We start from the raw sequence: 23,000 nt of genomic DNA, 5'->3' as shown, positions 1-23,000 counted from the left end.
GGGCTTTGGGACAGCAGCACAGCTTAGCTTTAAGGCAGTTAGGGAGCCTCCCAGAAGAAGAAATGCTCACCTTGCCTCAGCCAAAGCTATGAGGCATTTGAAATTAGTCCTAGAAATAGGAATTGGAGCTAACCATTTAGTTCAATCGTTTCATGTTTACAAAGAAAACGGAGGACCAGAGAGGAAGTGATTTATGGGATATGGTAAAAAACAAACAAACAAACAAACAAAAAAAGTCAAGTGGTTCCCAATTTGAGGAGTTCTGGAGTGTCAAGAAAAGTAGTTTGAACTTTTGTTGGTTAAGCTGTAGGGAGCTATTAAAGGAATCTGAGAAGGGGATGAGAGGGGTACAGCACAAGATCTGTGTTCTAAGCAAGATGAATCTGACAGCCTGGGAAGGATAAATTGGAGGGGGGAGAGGGCAAAGGGGAGAGGCCATTGAAACAGCCCTGGCAGGTTGTAATGGGGTCCTGTGCCAGTCTGCAGATAAAATGTAGAAGCCATATCTTGCAGTGCTCTGGAAAGAAGGGGCAGCAGCCAAAGGGAGCAGAAATCATGGCTGACCATGTCTCTGTAACCTTCCAACCTCTTCACTCCACCTCGGCGACCTTCAAGTAAGCAGAGGTGCTGTTGTAGGAGAGAAGGCTACCCATGGCAGCTTCTCCTGGATTTCAGCGAACGAGTCAAGAATCCTTGCTAGCCCAGTCCAGCGGTTTCATGAATGACAACCACTCAGGGAGGAGCATTTCTCCACAGTGGCTTCTTTTAAAATTTTCCTTCTGGATGTTTATCAAGAGAAACTCATGCAAGCACGGCCTTTCCCCCAGAATGATCCCCCCTGACATCATTTAGAGGCCAGCCTGCCCAGGGGTATACAGCAGGGCTGCTGTTAGACTGATTACAACTTGATAGAAACCAGATTTTCCTGGAACCCTGTTAGTATGCCCTGGCAAAGACTTTCTCTCTGCAGACAATAAGTCCAGTGGGATGGGGGCAGTGCTTCCATTAGTGGGTGGGCAAGTGTGGTCCCCAAGCCAGCTCTGGTAGGCTCTAAAGGAAGCTGCTGAGGAATCAGCAGAAATAATAATGTAGAATCACAGAGCCTGAAGTCTCATCTAATTCTGGAATTCATACAGTGGAAGTACCCTCTCTGGCTATTTGCGTGACTCTTCCCAGAACCTCCATTTAAGGAAGGTCCCCAAGCCAGCAATATCTCGGTCCTCTCCAGGCTGTGCTCTGGACTTTCTTCACCATGCCCCCAAGTCCAGGCTTTTCTGCTCCTAGTCATCCTATCTTTGCAGCTCCCTTTCATGTATGCTTTGGTTCTTCCCCCCCCCCCAGCCCCCTTAAAATGTAAGCTCCTGGAGAGCAAAAATTAGCTTGTTTTCTCCTTGTATGTCCTCTCATTAGGCCCATAGTTAAGTGCCTAATAAATGTTTGTTGACTGATTGGTAGAATCTAAAAGATGGAGAGGACCTTAGAGAACTTTTGAACCTTATTTTACAAAAAAGAACCTTTTGTCCTTGTACTTTGTAGAAGGAAACTGAGTATCATAGGAGTTATTTCTAATTAGAATAATACTAGTAACTTGGGGTTTCATTAGAGGAGCCTTGATCTAAGACAAGATACTTCCCACTGGGTTGATTCTATGTTCTCGGTCCCTTTCAGTCAGTCTCATGGTGGGGGCCACTTTGGAGACCCTCTGAAAGGGGGTCAGAGCAGAGATCCATGGGAAGTGCCCTAATCCAGATTAGTGGCAACCCCTGATGATCTCCTAATAGATTCATCTACCTGTAATCCTACCCTTCAGCATGACATGGAGAACCTGGCCGGTTCTCCAAGGTAAGAGTTACTATCTCTAATAGGGCCCACCAAGCTGTAAAGGCTTCAAATAATGGAACAAGGTCTGTCATTTAAAGACCAACCCAATTCAAAGTTCATTCCCAAGATGGCTGCAGAGTGATGAGCTTCAGTCACAGGCATTCTCAGAGCCCACACATACAAACACACACACACACACACACACACACACACACACACACACAGTATATTTGTATATGTATATGTGTGTATATATAGTTGTTATACATATATATGACTAACAAGTTTTATATAATTAAGTCATATGTAGTTACATTATATATATGAACATATAAAATTTGTATTTATACCCTCTGTTTTTATACTTCCTTCTCTCTCCTTTCCCCCATTCAGTCACCCCTTGTTACAAAGATTAAAAAAGGAAGGAGGAAGGGGAAAAGGCCACTAAAATGAACCAACATTTCAATTGTGCCTGATGCTATACAATATTCTACACCCACAGTCCACTGACTCTGCAAGGAAATTAGAGGTAGATAATTAGATTCAGAACAGGAAATGACCTAAGAGGCTAGGTAGCCCAGGTCTCATTTTGCAGATGAGGATCCTGAAGCCCCTCCCCACCAGGCCAAGGAGCTTACCTAAGGTCAAGTACCAGGTAAGTTTTAGAATTGCAGTTTGATTCCAAAGAGCCACAAAATTAGGCAACTGGGTGGATAAAGCACTGAACTTGGCTTCAGGAAGGTTCAAACACACCCTTGGATACTACCTGTATCACTTTGGGCAAGTCAGTTTCTGTTTGCCTCAGTTTCCTCACCTGCAAAATGGAGATAATAATTACACCCGATTCCCAAGGTGATTTCGAGGAACAAATGAAACAATAATTACGTAGTGCCTAACATGGTGCATGGGTATATGATTGTTATTCATTTACTATCATCATCATTCTTCAATTCTTCTCTGGGCTCAATTGGTCATTATAATGGGGTCAATTGGTCATTATAATGACCCCCATGGGTTTATCTTTTAATTCTTTCTATTTACCTTATTATCATTGTACATGTTATTTTGACTGAGGGTTTTTCCTGTTTCTGCTCACTAGATTTTAGAGCCTTTACAATGTGCTTTGGAAGAGGAAATGAATGGTCTAATGAGATTATAATTCCTTGAAGTGCTGAATGAGTCTGTGCAGCCCTATTCAGAGATTTAAATAGCAACCCCAGAGATAACTGAACACTGGAAGCAATGTAAATATACAATAATAAAGGAATGGCTAAATAAATTGTGGAGCATTTGTGAACCCCCATCTTGGGACTCACTGGAAGGGAAGAAGGACATAAGATCAGCCCAAATGGATAGTATTTTAGTACACTAGATTGAGGGCTCTTCTAATGAAATCCAGAGTGACTAATATTATTCTAAGTAGAAATAACTTCTATGATTCTCAGTTTCCTTCTCTGTAAAATAGGGTTCAAAAGGTTCTTTTATGTAAAAATAAAGTTCAAAAGATTTTTTTTCTCTGTAAAATAAGGTTCAAAAGTTCTCTAAGGTCCTCTCTATCTTTTAGATTTTACCAGTCAACAAGCATTTATTAAGCATTTAACTATGTGCCGAATGCTCGGCATACAAATATAGCACCTTAATGGTTTGATAGCACCAGCAGGTTTGAAGAATACAAAAACATCTGCAAAGTCCTTCCTGACATAATGCAGAGTGAAAAAAAGCCACAGAGCACAAATGAATCACAACCTTAGAGGGGAGAAAGGGAGTGGGAATGAATGGATAAATAAAGTCCTAATGGAGAAGTAACTGGGGGGACATGAGAATTTATAATGATACTTTATAATTAATTCAAATGTAGCTACCAAGTAAATATAATTGTTTCCTCTAGTGTTCAATACTGTTACTTTGTTTTTCATTCAACAATTTCATTCAAAAAATAGTCATTTTATATTTAAACAGGACTTCAATACAAAATGAGCACAAGGAATCTCAAAGGTCATCCTGTCCAATCCACTCTTTCACAGACGAGAATTAAGTGATTTGCCAAAACCCATGCAGATAGTAAAAAATCAAATCCTCTGTCTCCAGATTCCACTACAGCAAGGTGCCTTGTCCATGGTAGCACAGCTACCTCAATAGAGGAGCTGGGATTGGAACCCCTGTTCTCCCATTCTCTTCCCCAAAACTACATTGTCTTTGTTGTTTAGTAATTTTTCAGTCTTGATGACCCCATTTAGAGTTTTCTTGGCAAAGATACTATAATGGTTCATCATTTCCATTTCCAGCCCATTTTGCAGATGAGGAAACTGAGACACACATTGTTGAGTGACTTGCCTAGGGTAACATACTTAGTAAGTGTCTGAGGCCAAATTTTAGTTCAGTAAGGGCCAACACTGTGCACTATGGCGTCCCCTAGTGGCTCTATGTAGCACTATAAGATTTGCAAAGCATTTTGCATCAGGTAATCTCCTTTGGTCCTCACAACTCTACAAGACAGATGCTATCATCATTCTCCATTTTATAGAATAGGAATCTGAAGCTGAGAAAGATTGTAGGGCTCGCCCAGGATCACATAGTTAGCAAGTGGCAAAGGTAGTTTTTGAAATCAGGTCTTTCTGAATCCACTCTACCTAACCACTTCACTACTTAGTCAACCGAGGGGCTGAGCCAGCTGAACAATAGGGTCCTTTCCCACTCTAACATTCCTTGATTATCTGACAAGTTATTCATTTCTAGGGCTTTTGAGAGATGCTGGTCTCATGAAAACCAAGCTAATTTCTTTAAAACTAGAGGACAATTATTTTCTTTACCACAAAAAAATGCCAAAAATGCAAGTTTAATCATACCCTGGCCACTTACCACACAGAACAGTAAATTATAACAAAAGCTGCACAAGGGCTCATAAACAGATGCCAAAGACACAGGTGGCATTCAAAGGCCTCACGGAACTGGGACCTCTCATCTGTAACTGCTACTGGCTCTGATAGGCCAGGTGCCAAGTGTGGGTACAACAGAGATTGTGGAGAGAAAAATATAACCTCCCCTGATCCCAGATTTGCCAGACCCCAAATCATAAACCTGCACATATAATTTTAATAATGTTTTATTCTTCCCAAATACGTTACAACAATTTTTTAAACTTAAAAAAAGTTTTGAGTTCTAAATTCTCTCTTTTCTCTCCCTCCCTTCCCTTCTGAAATGTTAATACATGTGTAATCATGTAAATTTTTCCATATTAGTCATTTTGTACTAGAAAACTTGAATTTGAAAAAAAAAGGAAAGAAAATGAAAATAGCATGTTTCAGTCTATATTCAGATAGCTTCAGTTCTTTTTCTGGGAGTCAGTGCTTCGTCATGTGGACTACATCATTTTTAAAACTGCTTTTATGTTTGAATGCTATAGTTTTCCTAAGAGGTAGTGGTGATGAGATTAGGAATGGACCAATGAAGTTATAGGTTGAAATGCTGAGGGTCAGGTTGGTTTTGTCTGCTTGTGTCAAGGGACTGACCTGTAACTCAGGATGGTAGAGCTGGTTGCCATATATCCACTAAGATAAAATGAAAATCTTTCATTCTTTCTAGAAGGCATCAGGAAATATTCACTTTAGTTGACATGCAGCAGCTAAAGCATCTAAACATGCAGGATATTCCTCTTTACTTATTTACTAATCACTTATCAGTGATTGTCCATTAGGTTCTAGTATGTTTGGAAAGATATCTTCCTCCCGCAGGGTATATTCCATTGAGGTCATCACTCTGCTTGTGACTTTCATCACTTAATCCCACTAGGCTTCCATTTCCACATCTTTGATCTGGTCTCAAAAGTTTTTTCTTCTAAAATGTGATAATTTCAAGTAGCTCTTAATTGCAGAAGGGCTGAAGATCTTTCTACATCGCAATTAGCAAAGGATAAAGGAGGTCCCTTAGCCACTTTTATAAAGGGGCCTCAAATCTTTAGCCACTGAAGGATTCCATGATGATGTACCAGTAAACAGTTTCTCAGGTGCCAAGTGGAGATCTTGGAAAGAAGACATCAGCCACAGTGATTCCAGAGGGATTTTGGAGTTGAGGTCATTTTAATTAAAAAAAAAAATTAAATGTATAGGATATCCCAAAAGTCTTAGTACAGTTTATAGCTTTAATTAATTAATTACTTCAACTCCCTGAATTTATCTAATATATATTTGTCTGTTCTCGAATTTGTATATGTTGTCTTTTCGATAGAATCTAAGCTCATTAAAGGCAAGATACAATTTCATTTTTGGTTTTATAGCTCAGCAAAGTGATTGACACATAGTGGGTACCTTATACATACATTTTGATTGGCTGATTAATCTTCTAAATTCAAAGATTCAAAGTTTACATTCTTTACAATCCCTTCCCTATTGGAACTTATGGGAATGGATAATCCTTCACACATAAAGCTACAGAGACAAGTTGCTATAGTATACAAAAAAACTGGGCTTGGAGTCAGCAAGTTCCATAACATATTGGCCACATGGTCCTGGGGCAACTCTTCAGTACTATAAATTGAAGAATATTTGTAGATAAGCATTAGTCAAGAAAGTTTCCTCTACAAGATTTCTCTACAAATGTGAAAGAACAGATTTAGACACTGATCCCTCCCCTATAACATAATAATATACAATAATATTTCGTAAGTGTTAAATACTCAGTACTATTGCCCTGAGTACAATGCAGTATTAGATAAAAGACAAGCAGAAAAAAATTATCGCTAACTGGGAGGATCAAGAGAGGCTTCCTAGAGGAGGGGATATTTCAGTTATCTTTTACTGAACAGGTACAAATCTAGACAGGAGAGAAGAAAAGGTATTCTGAGACTAAAGAAGAGTATGGGCAGATAAGAGCAGGAAATTGCTAGGAGAAGACTAGTGGTCCATTAGTTGTTTGGAACAATAAGTATGCAGGGAGTAGTGGCTCAAGAGGTGGGGTACCAAGCTACGAAGTGTGAACTTGACTTAGTAGACAGTAGGGAAATAATGCAGAATGTGGAGCAAAGGAGAGTCTAGTCTAAATGTCCTTTAGTCCGGCAGTGTGGCAAAGATGGATTGGAAGAAGAAACTCAGAGTTGGAAAAACCTTGTCTGAGTAGGTAATGCAGGTGCTTTTTTTTTAGGGTGAGGATAATGGACCAGAGAAAAGGGGAGGGATTACTCCCAAGCAATTAAAAAATGTTAATTAAGTGTTGACTAAGTACCAGACACTGTATTGGATGCTGGGAATACAAAAGCAAAAACTGAATAATCCTTGCCTTTAAGGAGCTTATATTTATGGAAGGAGATAACATGTACTTATATAAATATTCAAGAATGGATAATATGTACTGGGAGAAATGCTTTATTATGTGTTAATATGGTTTAAACTTAGCTTCATGTCTAACCCAAAGCTTACTGCGTTGATCAGGCTGGCCTGAGAGCTATTTCAGGAAAGCTGGAGATCTCTGCAAAGAATGCTTAGCTCCCACCCAACTTTTATTTTGGATCCACCCAAAACTTGTATTTTAGGGTTCACCAATGTCTCATTTACCTTCACCCAAATTCTGTGGAATCTTTAAACTTAACTGCTGATATGCATCTCAAGCAGTCTCACCTGGGAACTGCCCTTTTCTGGACATCATCTAACTGACATGTGCCAATCAACTAGATATTTGTTCTTATACTCTTGTTTCAACTCTATATAATGTAAGCCTCAAGAGACTTGAGGAGAGAACTCCATCTTTTTCTGGTTCTCTCTTCTGCTAAACTTTCTAAAAATCTTTTTAGATTTTGGATTGTGTCTTAATCAACAATATGTTCATACACACATATATACATATAAATACGTATATGTATATGCTCATAAAAATATAAAAAAATCAAAAGGTAATTAGGAAAGGAAGGTACTAACATTTAGAGGGACCCAAAAAAGTTTTGTGGAAAAGATGCTGATGTAACTGCATCTTTAAAGAAGTGAGGGTTTCTATGAAGCAAAGGTGAGGTGCGAGTACTTTAAAGGCATGGAGAACAGTGATTGCAAATATATTGAGGCAGGAGGTAGAGAATCAAGAATGAAGAAGAGAAAGAAGGCCATTTTTCTGGACTACTGAGTGTGGGAAGGATACTCATGTGTAATGAAGTTGAAAAGATATGGAGGGGCCGGATTGTGAAGGGCTTAAAAATCTAGAGGGGAGATTATATTTTATCCTAGAAGAAACAGAAAGGTATTGAAATGTATCAAGAAGGGGATTGACATGGTTTTATTTGTATCAACACCCCAGAACAAAGATGAATATGAGGGAGACAAAATAAAACTTACTAATCAATCAGATATGACTTCCTTTCTTCTTACTAAGGTCAACAACTCTACTTGCATCACTTGATTCTATCCTGTTCCATCTCCACCAGTAGATTATATTCTAAAACACCACCACCTCTCCCTCTGCAACCTCTCTCTAACAACTGGTTCCTTAATAATAATCTTAGCACTTACATAGCACTTTTTATGTTCCAGGTGCTTTATGATTATAATCTCATTTGATCCTCATGGCAATCCTTAGAGGTAGGTTATGTTATTGATTCCCATTTTACAGATGAGAAAACTGAGGAAAACAAAAGCTAGGTGACTTGCCCAGAGTCACACAGTTAGTTAAGTGCCCAGGGCTAGGTTTTAACTCAGTTCTTTCTGATTTCAAGCCCAATGTTCTATCCACTTTACCATCCAGCTACCATATTATTTTCAATAATGTCCATGTCTCCCCCATCTTTAAAAATTCTTCAGTAGATTCTACTGTCTTCTCAAGATATTGTCTATCTCTCCTTTATTTTTCAGACAAATTACTAAAAAAAATCTCCTACATTCAATGCCTTAATTTCTTCTCCTCTCACTGACCCCCACAATCCTTTTGCAGTCTAACTTTTGACTTCATCACTCAACTGGAAATGCTCTATCCAAAGTTGTTAGTGATCTCTCAATTGCCAGATTTGATAGTGTTTTTCTCATTCTAATTTTTTCATGCCCAATCTGCTGTACTTGACACTATTGACTCTGCCTCTACTCCCATATATTCATTCCCTCTCCATTTTCATGACTTCATTCTCTCCTAGTTTAGAACACAAGGTCTGTTTTTACCTTTCTTTGTATTACTAGAGCTTAGAACATTGCCTGGCATGTAGTAAGTACTTAATAAATGTGTATTGACTTGACTTTTCATTCTCCTTTGCTATTTCATCATCTACAACTGTGGATGTTCACTAAGGTTCATCCTTGTCCTTCTTTTCTTCTCCCTCTATTCCCTCTTGGTAATTTCATCAGCTTCCATGGATTTAGCCATCATCTCTATGCGGATACCTATCAGTTTTATAGATTGAGCTCCAGTTTCTCCTCTGAATTTCAGCCCCAAGAATCAATTGTCTACTGGACATTTCAAATTTGATGTTCTACAGACAACCTAAACTCAGCATTTTTAAAACTTGAGTTCATTATTTTTGTTGCCTTAAACTTTTCTTTCTTTGGAACTTCCCTATTTTTCATGAATGTATCATCCTTCTTCTATTGTCTCAGATTCAAAATCTCTGCATTATCCTGTTCTCCACATTCTTCCTCACTCCCCATATCCAGTGGGTTGCCAACTCTTGCTGTTTCTATCTTCTGCTCTCCAATTCCTTAAACTTATTCTCCCAGTTCCTACCTTAGTCCTGGTCCTCATCATCTCTCTCCTAAATTATTACAATGGCATCTTAATTAAGTACTCTCCTCTAATATTTCCCCATTCTAGGCCATCCTATACACTCCTCATAAGGTCATTTTTCTTGGCACAGATCTGGCACTCATCTAATCAACCAACTCTAATGACTTCTGTTGACTCCAGGATCAAACATAAACTCTTTTACTTAGCTTTTAAAGCCCTACACCACTTGACCTCAACTTATCTTGCCAGATTCATTGGGCCTTTATGTACACCCTATGATCTGGCCAAACTGGCCTTCTATGTGTTCCTCAAACACGCATCCACCACCATGACTTTGCATTAGTCATTTCCATACCTAGAATGCGCTCCCTCCTTATGGCCACATCCTAGAGTCCATCTCTTTAAGATGCAATTCAGGCACCATCTTCTACGTGAAATTTTTTTCTGATTCTCTCCTTCATCCTTAGCTACTGTGCTCCTTCCCAAGTATAGTAGAATTATTTGTATTCCCAATCTTACTCTCTCCATCTTTCTATGTCTCTGTCTCTCTGTCTCTCCCCCCCCCCATATATCTTTTTCTCTCATATATACTTTATATCTAATTCATTAGACTATAGTAAGCTTCTTAGGAGTGGGGATTTTTTCATTCTTTGTACTTTTATCTCTACTATTTAGCACTGTTTCTGGTCATTGTAAATATGTGGTTTATCTAGTTAAGAGATTCCCTATATGCATTTGAGTTCATTTTGTCATGAAGTCAAGCTATTTCTCAATGCATGATCGGAATGTAAAGCTGAAATGACTAGAGGAATTACTAAATCACTAGTTCATCTCTATGTTTTTTCAGGACTGTTGTTTAAAATTAATGAGGCAGATAAGTGGCTCTTTCTTGAATAATTCACTGGATCTGTGATCTTGGTGTGGTCATCTCCCATAGTAATGCAAATTCCTGCCCATCTGTGTAATTAATAACCATTTCACCCACTAAATGGCTAACTATATTGATAAACAAAAGTGGAACACAAGTGTTCTCCCATCTGATTTTCCAGCTAAAGAAGTGATACTCACTTATAGATTCTTCTTTTCTCCTTTTATTTTATTTTTTCCTTAAAATGACATCAAACAACCACTAATTTTAAGTCCTCCAAATGGATAAGGGTTTTATATATCCTTATAAGAGTAAATTCCCATAGTGGTTTTTTATTTATAGAATTCTGATCTTTGATTACCCCAAATTGGTTTGAAGATAAACATGGTTTCTGTAGTAAAATTAAGTCACTATTATTGTACTTTCATGCTTCCTCTTATTTTTTGCTTTTCTTTTAAAAAGCTTTGTCCCACCTTGATTATGCATTGGACACACTGGCTGTGTGTCCTTGCGAGTGACTGGCAAGTGATTATAAAAGTTTTTTGACTTTTAAAAACTTTTCCTGAATTTGCATTTTATACCATCAAATCATCTCATGGCTTATTTTCCATTTAATTTTATATAACAACAGCATGAATATAGCTCAAAGTATTTGAAAGGAATGGATATTTTTCATAAAAAAAATTAGTTTCTACTATATGTAAGGCACTGTAGTGGGTACAAGAGAAATTGGCTCAATGAACTACATTTCAATGCATTTTGAAAATATAGTAATAAAATATATCAATATTTAAGAAAAGAAATGGTATTCACTACATAGAATTTCCCAATCCCTCTATTTTTGTCTGTCTGAATTTTTGATTTCCTTCATAGGCTAATTGCACAGCAAAACAACTGTTTGGACATGTATACATATATTGTATTTAACATATATTTTAAATATTTTAAAATATTTAACATGTATTGATGCCATCTGGGGGAGAAGGTGGGGGGAAAAGGGGAAAAATTGGAACAAAGGGATTTGCATTTTCAATGCTGAAAAATTACCAGTGCATATATCTTGTAAATAAAAAGCTATAAGAAAAGAAATGTTATTCACAATGGTATTGCTATACAGAGTTGGAGCAAAATGAAGGGAATATCATCACTTCACTTTTATTCACAAGAACCACTTGATTCACCTTGAAAAATCTTTCCTTTGAATTGGACAGGAATCATTGCATGACAGTCTGCTTAGAGAGTTAATAGAGGTTAGCTTCCAAAAAATCTCTAGCCCATTGCAAATGAGTGACTGTTCCTCCATCCAAATTGAATAATGTGGTGCAGGGATTTGCTAATTTAGATGGAAGATCATAGGATTATTGGTTTTAGAGTAAAAAGAAAGCTTTTAAATCATTTAATCCATTAGTCCAATATCCAATTAAATTCACTGCACATCTATCAAACATTTACTCTGTGCAAGTTATTGTGTGCATCTTTAGGATACAAAAGCAAAAAATGCAACAGTCCCTGCCTTCAAGGAGCTTATTTTCTACACACACAGTGATAGACAGACAGACAGACAGACAAAACCAGAGATAGAGATAGAGTTAGAGAAACAGAGAGAACGAACAACTGATTAGGAGCAGGAAAAACTTTTTTGTAGGATATGGTTTTTTTTGAAAAAAGCTAGGGGGAAGTTAGATGGATAGAGCATCAGCCTTGGAGTCAGGAGGATCTGAATTCAAATCCAGATTCAAACTTATTAGCTGTGTGACTCTGGGCAAGTCACTTAACCCAGATTGCCTTCCCCCAAAAGAAAAAAAGCTAGGGATTCCTAAGGTATAATAGTGAAAAGAGTCCATGATAAGCATGATTAAGCATCTTTTTAAAGACACAAAAACTGGAAAAATGATATCTCTTAGGCAAAACAGCAAGAAGTCTATTTATCTGGAAGAGAAAGTTTATGAAGGTGAGTACATAATATGAAATAAGATTGGAGAGATGATTGGGAGTCTGATTTTGAAGTCCTCTGAATTCCAGTGTTGATTTTGTATTTCATCCTAAAGGGAATAGGGAGTCCCAAGAGGCTTTTGCAAATGGCCAAATTTAGACTTTAGAAATATCAATTTGGCAGCAATATGAAGGAAAGGGGAAATATTGTAGTCAAGGAGACCAATTAGGAAGTAATTGCAGGAATACAAACAAGAGCTTATTTAAGTGTGAACTAGGTAATTGTCTGTGGAAATAGAAAGAAAAGGATGGATGAAATAAATATGGAACTTGAATTGACAAGACTTGCCAAATGATTTGTTTTCATGTTTCAAAAGAGGAAAGTGATATTCAGAGAAGTTAAGTGACCTACCTAGAGTCACAAAACCAGTAAAGTCATATAACTGAGATTTGAATCCAAAACAATGAATAGTCCTTATGATATATCAAGTCATGCTTCCTTCAGATATTTTAGCTTCAAAAGGACTGTCAACAAAAAATGTCTTCTAATTATAAAGAAAGTAGAATAGAGGGGCAGGTAGGTGGTGCAATGGATAGAGCACCAACCCTGAAGTCAGGAGGACCTGAGTTCAAATTTGGACTCAGACACTTAATACTTCCTGGCTGGTGACCCTGGGCAAGTCACTTAACCCCAATTGCCTCAAAAAAAAAAAAAGAAAGAACGAAAGAAAGAAAGAACGAAAGAAAAAAAGAACGAAGGAAAGAAAAAAAGAAAAGAAAAGAAAAGAAAAGAAAAGAAAAATAAATTTGAATAGAGTAAAAGAAGAACTTCCTAATTGTTGTTCAGAAGGACTTGCTTTGCCCATCAGGTTCTCCAATATGTGTCCCAGCTGATCTACTTCATTGCAGTTTGCTTAGAATGTACAGTGAAGTAACTGGATGATCAATGAAAGGCCTCCAGGCAATTTTTCCAATTAGCCAAGTCTGACATCCCAAATAAATGTTATATAGTCTAGCAAAACAATGTGAAAGTCATTATGTCTTCATTAGCTTTTCAGTTTAAGAAGATTTGCTGCCTGGAGTGGTGAGAAGGAGCTGAGTATCAAGGCAAAAATAGATTCACTGGGGAAAGTTGAGGTGTGGTGGTGGTGTGGTTAGCCAGGAGAAAAGACTATACGTGGACATGATCTCTTTTTTAATACTTAACAATGGAAGAAAGGCTGACTTGTTCTGCCTGACCTCAAAGGACAGAAGTGGGATAGAAGATAGAGACAGATTGCTGTTCCATGCAAAGAAGACCTTCCTAACCATTAGAGCTGTCTAAAAGTCGAATCAAAAGACATCTAGGTGGCTCAGTGGATAAAGTGGAGTCAGGGCCTGGGCCTGGAGTCAGGAAGTTGTCAGAGACTAACTATGAGATCTTAAATCAGTCATTTAACTTCTAATTATCTTAATCCCACTGGAGAAGGAAATGGCAAATCACTCCCAGTACAATTGCCAAGAAAACTCCATAGATAATATGGTCCATGGAGACATAAAGAGTCAATCATGACTGAATATCAATAAAAAGTTGAATGGCAAAGCAATTGTAATAGATTGGGGATGGAAATTGCCATCTGCATTCAGAGTGAGAAGTATGGAGAGTGAATGTGGATTGAAGCATAGTATTTTCATCTTTTTATCTGTTTTCTTTCTGGTGGTTTATTCCCTTTTGATCTGATTTTTTTTTTATAGTTCATGATAAATACAGAATTATGTTTAAAAGGATTGTACATATTTAACCTATTTCAGACGTTTTGCTGTCTTGAGGAGCGGGAGATAAGGAAGGAGGAAGAAAAAAATTGGAACACAAAATCTTAGAAAAATGAAAGTTCAAAACCATCTTTACATTTTCTTGGAAAAATAAAATAAAATTGAGAAAAAAAAATAAATAGAAAAAGGTGAATGGGCTCTTTCAGGAATTAATGACCCCATCTCAGAACATTTATAAATAGAACAGATAAGCACCTGTATGGGAGCTATTGTAGAGAAATAAAAGTTGGTCTAAATATTCCCCACAATCTCTTCTAACTCTGTGCTTCTCGGGCCTTCCAATAACCATCTACTACACCACACTATGTCTCTAAATAATAATGGAATGTGAGAGCTGAAAGGGTTCTGAGAAATTCAACCTATTTTTTAAACAGATGAGGAAACTCAAAGAGGCAACATAGTTGTCCAAGGTCACCCTGACTAGCAAGTGATAGAGCTAAAACTTGGATGTAGATGAGATTCTAAGGTTAAGGTGATTTCAACATCACACTTTAGAAAACAAGCTTCACAATCTTCTCTGATCCTCACAACAATTCTATGAGGTAAGCGACTCATTATTACACAGACCCTCCATTTTACAGACGGGGAAACTGAGGCTCAGCAAGATGAAGTAACTTGGCCAAATTAACACAACGACAAGGTTGTCATCTCCCGAGTAGACTTCTTCCTCCTCACCTCCCCCCCCCCCCCCCCCCGTTCTTCTTCTATCCAGTGCAATAAGGAAGAGGGAAGTTTAGGGAAATTTGGGGGGAATGTGAGATGAAGAGATAGAGATAGAGAAACATGAGACAGAAAGGATGAGGCACAGATACAAAGAGAGAAAAGACACAGAGGGTCAGAGAAAGACAGACACAAAGGACAGAGATAGACAGGAAAGGGAGGCAGGAAGGCAGGAAGCAAAGACAAAGACAGACATACACCATAAACATTGTAAGAAAAGAGGGTTAGAAAGGAAGAGAAAAAGATTGAAAGGAACTAGAAGGATGGATGAGAGGGAGGGAAGGATATGTGTGTGTGTAGGGGACCTGGCGCGCCCCAGGCAAGCTGGCTGCGGAATACGTTCTGTACCTCCCACCCCTTCCTTCCCAGCAGCTGGACACAGTGCGCCCTCCCCCCACTTCTCTCAGCCCTTCCGAGCCGAGCCCACACTCCCGCAGAGCGGTGCCTGCGTTTTCCCAGAAGGAATCGGGACATCCCCAATCCTTCAGTCTTAGCTGGCAGAAGAAGTGGCAGTTGGGTGACAGACAAGTCACCTGGGTCGCTTCCCAGGGGCGCCCTATACCGTAACAGGGCAAGAGAACCCCAGGAGGCTGGAGAAGAATCCAATGCAAAGGGGACTTGGGGCTTTCGGGGAGGGGCTACAGTTGCAGTGACCAATCGCCGCCCCACAAGGGCGGGATCCGCGCTCGTTAAAAGCACGGAGCGGATGCTCACCTCCAGCGAGTTGCGCCCCAGAGTTCTCCCAGGACACCGCGTCCTTACTTGCCGTGGTCTGACTGACGCGGGGAGTAGTGACGGCTTAGGTAGAGACGGCGGCTGTGTCCTCCCCTGGGCTCCATCGCTCCAACTCCAGCCTGGGACAATGTACGCAGAAGGGGGCGCGCGCAGTCCCGGAGCCGTCGGGGCAGTGCCCGCCTGTGGCGGCTTGGAAGGGGCCGAGTCCCAGCGGCCAGTAAATGCCTGTGCAGGAGCGCCGGGCAACGGGTCCCAGTCGGAGACCCCGGACCGCGGCTCGGGGAGTCTGGACACCATGGAGGTGCCGGCCGGAGCGGCGCTGGCCTTGCGGCTGCTGATCGCTGCCGTGTACCTGACGGTGTGCGCGCTCGGCCTGGTGGGCAACGTGTTGGTGATGGTGCTGGTCCGCGCTCGCCAAAGACGCCGGCCCTCGGCCTTGAACTGCTTCGTCCTCAACCTGGCGGCCACGGACTTCCAGTTCGTGCTGACCCTGCCCTTCTGGGCGGTGGACACGGCCCGGGACTTCAGCTGGCCCTTCGGGAGCGCCATGTGCAAGATTGTGCTGTCCATGACGGTGCTCAACATGTACGCCAGCGCCTTCTTCCTCAGCGCCATGAGCATCGCACGCTACTTCACGGTAGCTGGGGCCCTGCGCCGCTACCGCCCCGACGGCCGAGACGCCGCCTGCTGCGGGGCGGCCACCCCGGTCTGGGTGTGCGGCCTGCTTTGGGTCGCCGCCTCCCTGGCCACGATGCCCACCGCGCTCTTCTCCACGGTGGCCAGCGTGGCGGGCGAGCGGCTCTGTCTGCTCCGCTTCCCCGACGGCAGCTGGGACTGGCTGGCTCTCTACCACGTGCAGAAGATAACGGTGGCCTTCCTGCTGCCCCTGGCCACCTTATCCGCCTGCTACCTGCTGCTGGTGCGCTTCCTGCGCCGGCGACCGCGGCCTTGGCTCCGGGGGCCCTCCGGACCGTCGGGGCCCCCCAGCAACCCCCGGAGGCCCTCGCGAGTGACGCGCTCCGTGACCGTGGTGGTGCTCGCCTTCTTCCTGTGCTGGCTGCCCAATCACGCCATCACGCTCTGGGGGGTGCTGGTTAAGTTCAACGCGGTTCCCTGGGACCGGGCCTACTACCTGGTGCACAGCTACCTGTTCCCGGTGACCATCTGCCTGGCGCACGCCAACAGCTGCCTCAACCCGCTGCTCTACTGCCTGCTGCGCCCGGAGTTTCGGCGGCTGCTGTGGGAGCTGTGCTGCCGCCGCTGCGGCCCCTCGTCCTCCCGCCCAGCCAAGGGCGGGCCCGCGAGCGCTGCGTCTGCACCGGCCCAGAGGCGGTGGAGGAGCTCGAGCTGCAGCGAGCCGCCCCCGGGGGGCCGAGCCTGACTCGGGGAAACCCCGCGGCCCGCCTTGGCCGGGATCAGAAGGGAGGGAAGGACCGACGGATGCTGAGTTCTGGGGATCAGGACCAAGGAGAGTGGGCAGCGGCTTCCCTGAGGGAAAGTTAGAGCCGGATCAAGAAATAGAGCGGAGGGAGCCCAAGCCTTTCCCTTTGCAGAAGAGCAAACAGTGACTGGAGGGAGGGAAGTAACTAAAGGACTCACCTCTAGTAAGTGGCAGAGGCAGGACCCAAATCCCAGGCTTCTAGGGCCGGGTCCTGCACTCCTCCACTCCGGGCTGGATTGGCAGTGTGTGCCTGAGCTGAGATGTCAGCCCTGGGATGGGTGAAGGGGCAGTGGCTGTGAACAGATGGTCTGGACAACGACGTTCTATTGGCGTGGGGCGCTTCAGAAGCCAGGGTCCCAGGCCTCGATTCACTCATGACCTACAGTTATGTCATCCAGAGATCAAGTGAGACATGCTTATTCTCTTTTGAATCGATTAAGATTTTTCTGCTCTGGAAAATCCCTGCTTTGTTTTTGTGTGGGTCTGGCTGGGAAGTGGAGGCGAGAGCTCAGGGGTTGTATCCATTAACTAAGCATATTGATTGCAGGAAAACTTCAAGCATGAAAAACATGCCTCAGGGGGGAGGGGGAGGCAATTCTGAGCTTCAGATGGGTTCCAAAATATTCTGACTGCATCACCTTATACATACCACAGAAAGAAAACACACAGCAGCAGCAACAACAACAACAACAACTACTACTACTACTCCTGAAACCAAAAGGGTATAAATGGGATCACCATTATCTCTCATGCTGATCTCCAGACTCTTCTTGGTACTATCGTGTCCTCGATTTCCTTCTGTGTATTTGAAATGGAACCATTGAGTTGAGGCTCTAGGGCCAAGGACTTTCCCCAGTAGGAAATGAAGCATTTGGAACATTCTTTTGAATCTCTGAAGCAGTATTTTGCTGGAAATGGAATGGCTTTTAAAGGTATAGCTGTAAATTGGCTCCTTGTGGTCAAATCAGATTAAACAGGCAGATGTATTTATTCAACATTTCCTTCCAGTCTAATATTTTAAACAGTATGCTAGCACACTTAAGCTCATTGTGATGCATCTAACATTACAGTATTCTCCCTAAATCCCAGAGATTCCTTCCCCCACCTATGTTTATTGTTGTTCAGCCCTGTCTGACTCCTCAGTGACCCATATGTTGTTTTTTTTTTTGTTTGTTTGTTTGTTTGTTTGTTTGTTTTTTGGGGGGATGGTTGGCAAAGACTGGTTTGCCATTTTCTTCTCTACTAAATTTTCAGATGAAGACTGAGGTAAATAGGGTTCGGGACTTGCCCAGGGTTATACAACTCATAAGAGTGTGAGGCCAGATTTGACCTTGGTCTTTCCTGATTTCCAAGCCCAGTGTTCTATCCACTGATATCTAGTTGCTCCTTCCCCCACCTCTGGAATGGTAAAGATACTCTGGAGGTAGGTAAATGACATCAATTTTTATGTCTTATCTGGCCACCGCTCCCATTCACACCCACAATGTGGAACCTGCTCCATTTAGAGATGTGGCGGACACCATCCCCATCGAGACTCTCCAAAGAATTACACTTGTCTGCTACAATAGATCAAATGCAGTTATTAGAATATTCAAAGAAAAATATGCTGGAAAATGTATTAATCACGGTCAGAGCTCCAGGTAGATGCTGGGACAGGAGATGTTGGTGAAATGGAATGAACTGACTGGACTTGATTAGATTTTAAATCCAGGAGGTTATTAAATGCAACCTTTTTCATCTTTTAGAAGTAGCTAACTGCGGTGTCTTTCTCAAATTTCTGAATGGTTGGGAAAGTTTGCTCTGCTAATGGAATGGTTGAGAGATGTGTTTTATTGAATTTTATTGAATTGTGAAATATCTTCTTTGAGAATGTAGTTATAGGAGTCAAAAGCTAGCATAGAACATCGATTTCAGTTAATTATAAGATGAGACATTAATTTATCCTCCCAATTTTCCTTTATATGCCTATTGTGTCTTGGTGGCAAAAGGCAGAAGTTTGTTTGCTTACTCTCTCTTGGTCTTTATCCCAATCTCTAACCACTCTCATCACCTTTTTTCTTCTATTTAGATTCTTAGCTAAGTCTCTGGCTGGTGAAAACAGCACCTACTTGTGATCCTTATGCATGCAATACAATAAAACTGTTGACCTGAGACTCTAGGACCAAGGATATTTCCCAGCAGTAAGTGAGGCTTGGGGACTGTTATAATCTATTCTTCTGCTTGTCTCAGAAAGGTGCTCCTTAAAGATATCCTTAAGATATAGCTGGAAGGTGATTCTTTGTGGTCAAATCAGATGGAAAGCATCCATTTTATTAAGCATATACTTTGTGCTTGGCCATATACCAGAATTGTGGGGAAAGAAGGCTGTGATTCAATTCAACGAGCACTAGATAAGCAACTATTATGCACAAAACACTAAAAACTATTATGCAGGGACTTATGAACTTAAATTTTGCTAGGGGCAGGTGGGACATGATAATTATAATAATATTATAATAATAATTATAATAACAGCTTTTTAAGGCTTGGGAGATGAATTTCTATCTATCATCTGATTTGATTCTCACAACACTCCTAGGAAGGAGGTGCTCTTACTCCCATTTTACTGATGTGGAAACTCAGACTGAGAGAGGTTGTTTAATATGGCTAGTATCTAAGGCAGAATTGGAACTCAGATCTTTATGAGTTCAATTCCACACACTTATTTATTTTATCACCTAGCTGCAAATTATGCAGATAAATGCAAAATATATACAAATAAGATGCAATATCATTTTAGGTAGAGAAAACCTTGACAACTGGGAAGATCAGAAAAGGCCTTTAGCAGAATATTACAGCCAAGCTTAGCTATGAAAGGAACTAGGAGTTCCAAGGTGTATAGGAGAAAAAAGAAAGCATTCTTTACTTAGGGAATATCCAGGGCAAAGACATGAAGAAATGAAAGATAATTTATAGGAATCAGCAGCACTCTAGCATATATGAGAGGGACTCATTGGAAAGAAACCTAGAAAGGTAAGCCAGAATGAAAGCTATGTCCTATAAACATAGCCTGAGACAATGCAATGATATGTAGGGCTCTTTGTTCTCAAAGAGCTTATTAATTATCAAAGAAATTTTTAGAAACGTAAACAAGAAATCATCAACAATAATAATAGTTTGTAGAAGAAGCAAATAAGTGGTGATTAGAAAAAAAAAAGAGAATCAATGAGCTGAAACAGTCAGAGAAGGTTTCCAAGACAAGATTGGCCTTTAAGGGTGAAGAGAAGGCACATAGGTGAATCTTTGGCAAGAAGAATGGAACAAGCAAAGGCTCAGTGAGTGAATTAGTCAAAGAAAAACAGTAAAGAAAACCTAAGAATTGGATCTTAGAGAATATTTAGAGATAAGAGGAGGAAGAAGAGAAGCCAGTGAAGAAGACAGAAAAGGAGGGGTTCCAAAGATGGGGAGAATCAGGAAGGTATCCTGTTGACAAAGGGAATAATAATTAGAGAGTCTTGTGTGTATATGTTTGGGAGTATCCCCAAAGATTTTAGGGTTTTCAGGACACCCCATATACAGTGCTTAATAATAAAGTGCTTTTCTCACGGGAACATTGATTTAGACCTGTAATGGATCATAGAAAACATTGAGTCTAACCTTCTCCCCATTTGCAGATGAAGAAACTGAGGTCCACAGACTAGTGGAGTGATTTACACACCATCATCAGATAATAAATTTCTGAGGCAGATTTTAAACCAGATCTTCCTGACTCTAAGTCTAGTGCCATATTTAATCCTTACAATCTTATAACAATCCTATGAGATTTAGAGGTATTGTTATAACACCCAGATGAGGATACTGATTCTCAGAGGAATAAAGTGATCTATCTAGAGATATACAACTAATTAAATATCTGAAACAGAATCTGAACCTTTCTTCACTCCCAATTTATCACTCTATCCACTTAGAGTTGAAGTGGGATTGGCAGAGGAAGGAATCAAAATAACAATTACTACAGAAAATCAAGGAAAATAAGAAGGGGAGATCATTGAATCAATCTTCATTTTTATGTCCTTAAGCTTCAGTTTCTTCAGATGTGAAATGGCCAGATTAGACTTGATGGCCTCTAAGGTCCCTTCTCACTTAAATATGTAATCCTATAATCCTTCAATGAGAAATCATGTCCAAAAAAATCAAAGAAACATTGTTGTAGGTAGGGGATGCATTATTTAAGGATAGGTGGTCTATGGAGTTTTAAATGATCTATGGATTTAAACATTTTGAGAAACTGTCCTAGAGGTTTGAAAAAGGTCATCAACTTCCAGATGTTACTTGTCAGCTTAGGTCCTAAAAGAATCTTCTACATCCAACTCATATCAACCAAAGGTTGAAAAATTGATTATAATAAGGACAGAAGAGCATTTCAATCCACAGACCCATAACTTATAATAGTACTGATTCTAGAATACCCATTTGATAGATACTGTGCTCTCTTAGGGGCAATTAAAGTGGTAATACTATTTGGGGAAAGAAGATAATGTCGAAGTCATAGCATTCACAAATCCAAGAGCTAGTTAAGATCCTGCCAGGAGTATATAGCAAAGGTGCAAAGTTATGGAGGATAATACAGGCAATATTTGTATAAGAAAGATAGCAGTAAATATAAATGAGATAAAAGTTATCTATGCCTCAAGCTCTTCACTCAACACGAATTATTTGATGGTAATGGCACCTAAGCCATGTTCCATTTGGATCACAAATTTAGCACTAGTTCATCCAGCCCAACCCTCTCATTTTTCATTGAAGGAAATTGAGAGGATGAGATTGTCTTTACTATATCAAAATTGCCTCAGGACAGACATTGCCATCCTCAGCCTATTAAGTTGCTTATTTACCTGTCCTCCTTTGGGAAGTCTAGCAGTTCACACAGGCTTCTAAAGAAATAATGTGCCAGAGGAAACAAAGAAACAGGCAGTCTTGGGAACAACATAAACTGAATTAATCTCTCTGTCAAGTTTAGCATTTAATATACTAATAAACTAAACCAAACCCTTAGAGATAGTGGAGAGTTAAATAAACACTTCAAGATGTTGAAGAAAAATGCTTTCAATCACATTCTACTCATTAATTAACCACCAGTGGGCAATTGGGACATCAGCTGCGACATTGTATTCTTGTTTTGACTGTGTTTTAATTGGTATAGGTAATCTGGCATGAGGAAGATCCCTATAGCAAGGCAGAATGACAACTTATTGGTAACTTCTAATTTTAAGAGCATTGTCTGGGGTTCTAAGAGATGGTTTGTCCAAGGATATGCAAAGAAAGGTATTAAATATGCCACTCTGGGATTCAGAGCCTGATTCTTTTTAGACAGGGAAAATAGTTAAAATAAGAGTGTTCTCTTCTGTCAAAATAGGACCAAAAAAATAATATGTGAATCACCAGTCAAAAGAATGTCTCCAGAGGAAAGAGTTCAGAAATGGGTCACCCTAAGGGTCACTGTCAGGCTTTGATCCCAGGTTTTCCAATTGGGATGAGCTCCATCAGAGATGGTTCTCACTGTTGATGATTATGAAGAGAAGGGCCAAGAGTTTCATGATTTTTGCACAGTCCAAATCATGTTGTTTCCCTACTCAAAAAACATTTTACAGTTCCTCGTGGACTACAGAATGATATCTTACTTCTTTAGCCTGGCAATGGGTTCCCCTGAAAACTGGTTTCAACCTACCTTTGTAGCCCCTCTCCTACTAATTCTCTCTACTCCAGAAAGAATATAACTTTTACCATCTCAATTCTATTCTCTTATCTCTGCTGAAAATCTTAGCCATCCTTCAAGGTCCAGCTCAAATACCATCTCCCTTGGCAACCTTTCTTTGTTTCGGCTACCACAAGGGGTCTTACTCCTTCTTTTAAACGTCTATAGTATTTTCCTGTATATTTCTTTTTTTTTTTTTTTTCTGAGGCTGGGGTTAAGTGACTTGCCAAGGTCACACAGCTAGGAAGTGT

General features: G+C 40.6%; 1 protein-coding gene across 1 annotated transcript; it reads left to right on the top strand.

Annotated features, from left to right (window-relative positions):
• The first annotated feature begins 15,636 nt into the window (after window positions 1-15,636).
• LOC141553804 (relaxin-3 receptor 1-like) lies at window positions 15,637-17,369 on the top strand. Its single transcript, XM_074285266.1, has one exon. It carries the CDS (start codon window positions 15,702-15,704, stop codon window positions 16,953-16,955), a length of 1,254 nt encoding a protein of 417 aa, XP_074141367.1. The 5' UTR covers window positions 15,637-15,701; the 3' UTR covers window positions 16,956-17,369.
• Window positions 17,370-23,000: the final 5,631 nt, after the last annotated feature.

Source organism: Sminthopsis crassicaudata, chromosome 2 (assembly GCF_048593235.1).
Source record: "Sminthopsis crassicaudata isolate SCR6 chromosome 2, ASM4859323v1, whole genome shotgun sequence".
Classification (NCBI taxonomy): domain Eukaryota; kingdom Metazoa; phylum Chordata; class Mammalia; order Dasyuromorphia; family Dasyuridae; genus Sminthopsis; species Sminthopsis crassicaudata.
Note: the sequence above shows the minus strand (reverse complement) of the source record. Positions and strands in the feature narration are given on the sequence as shown.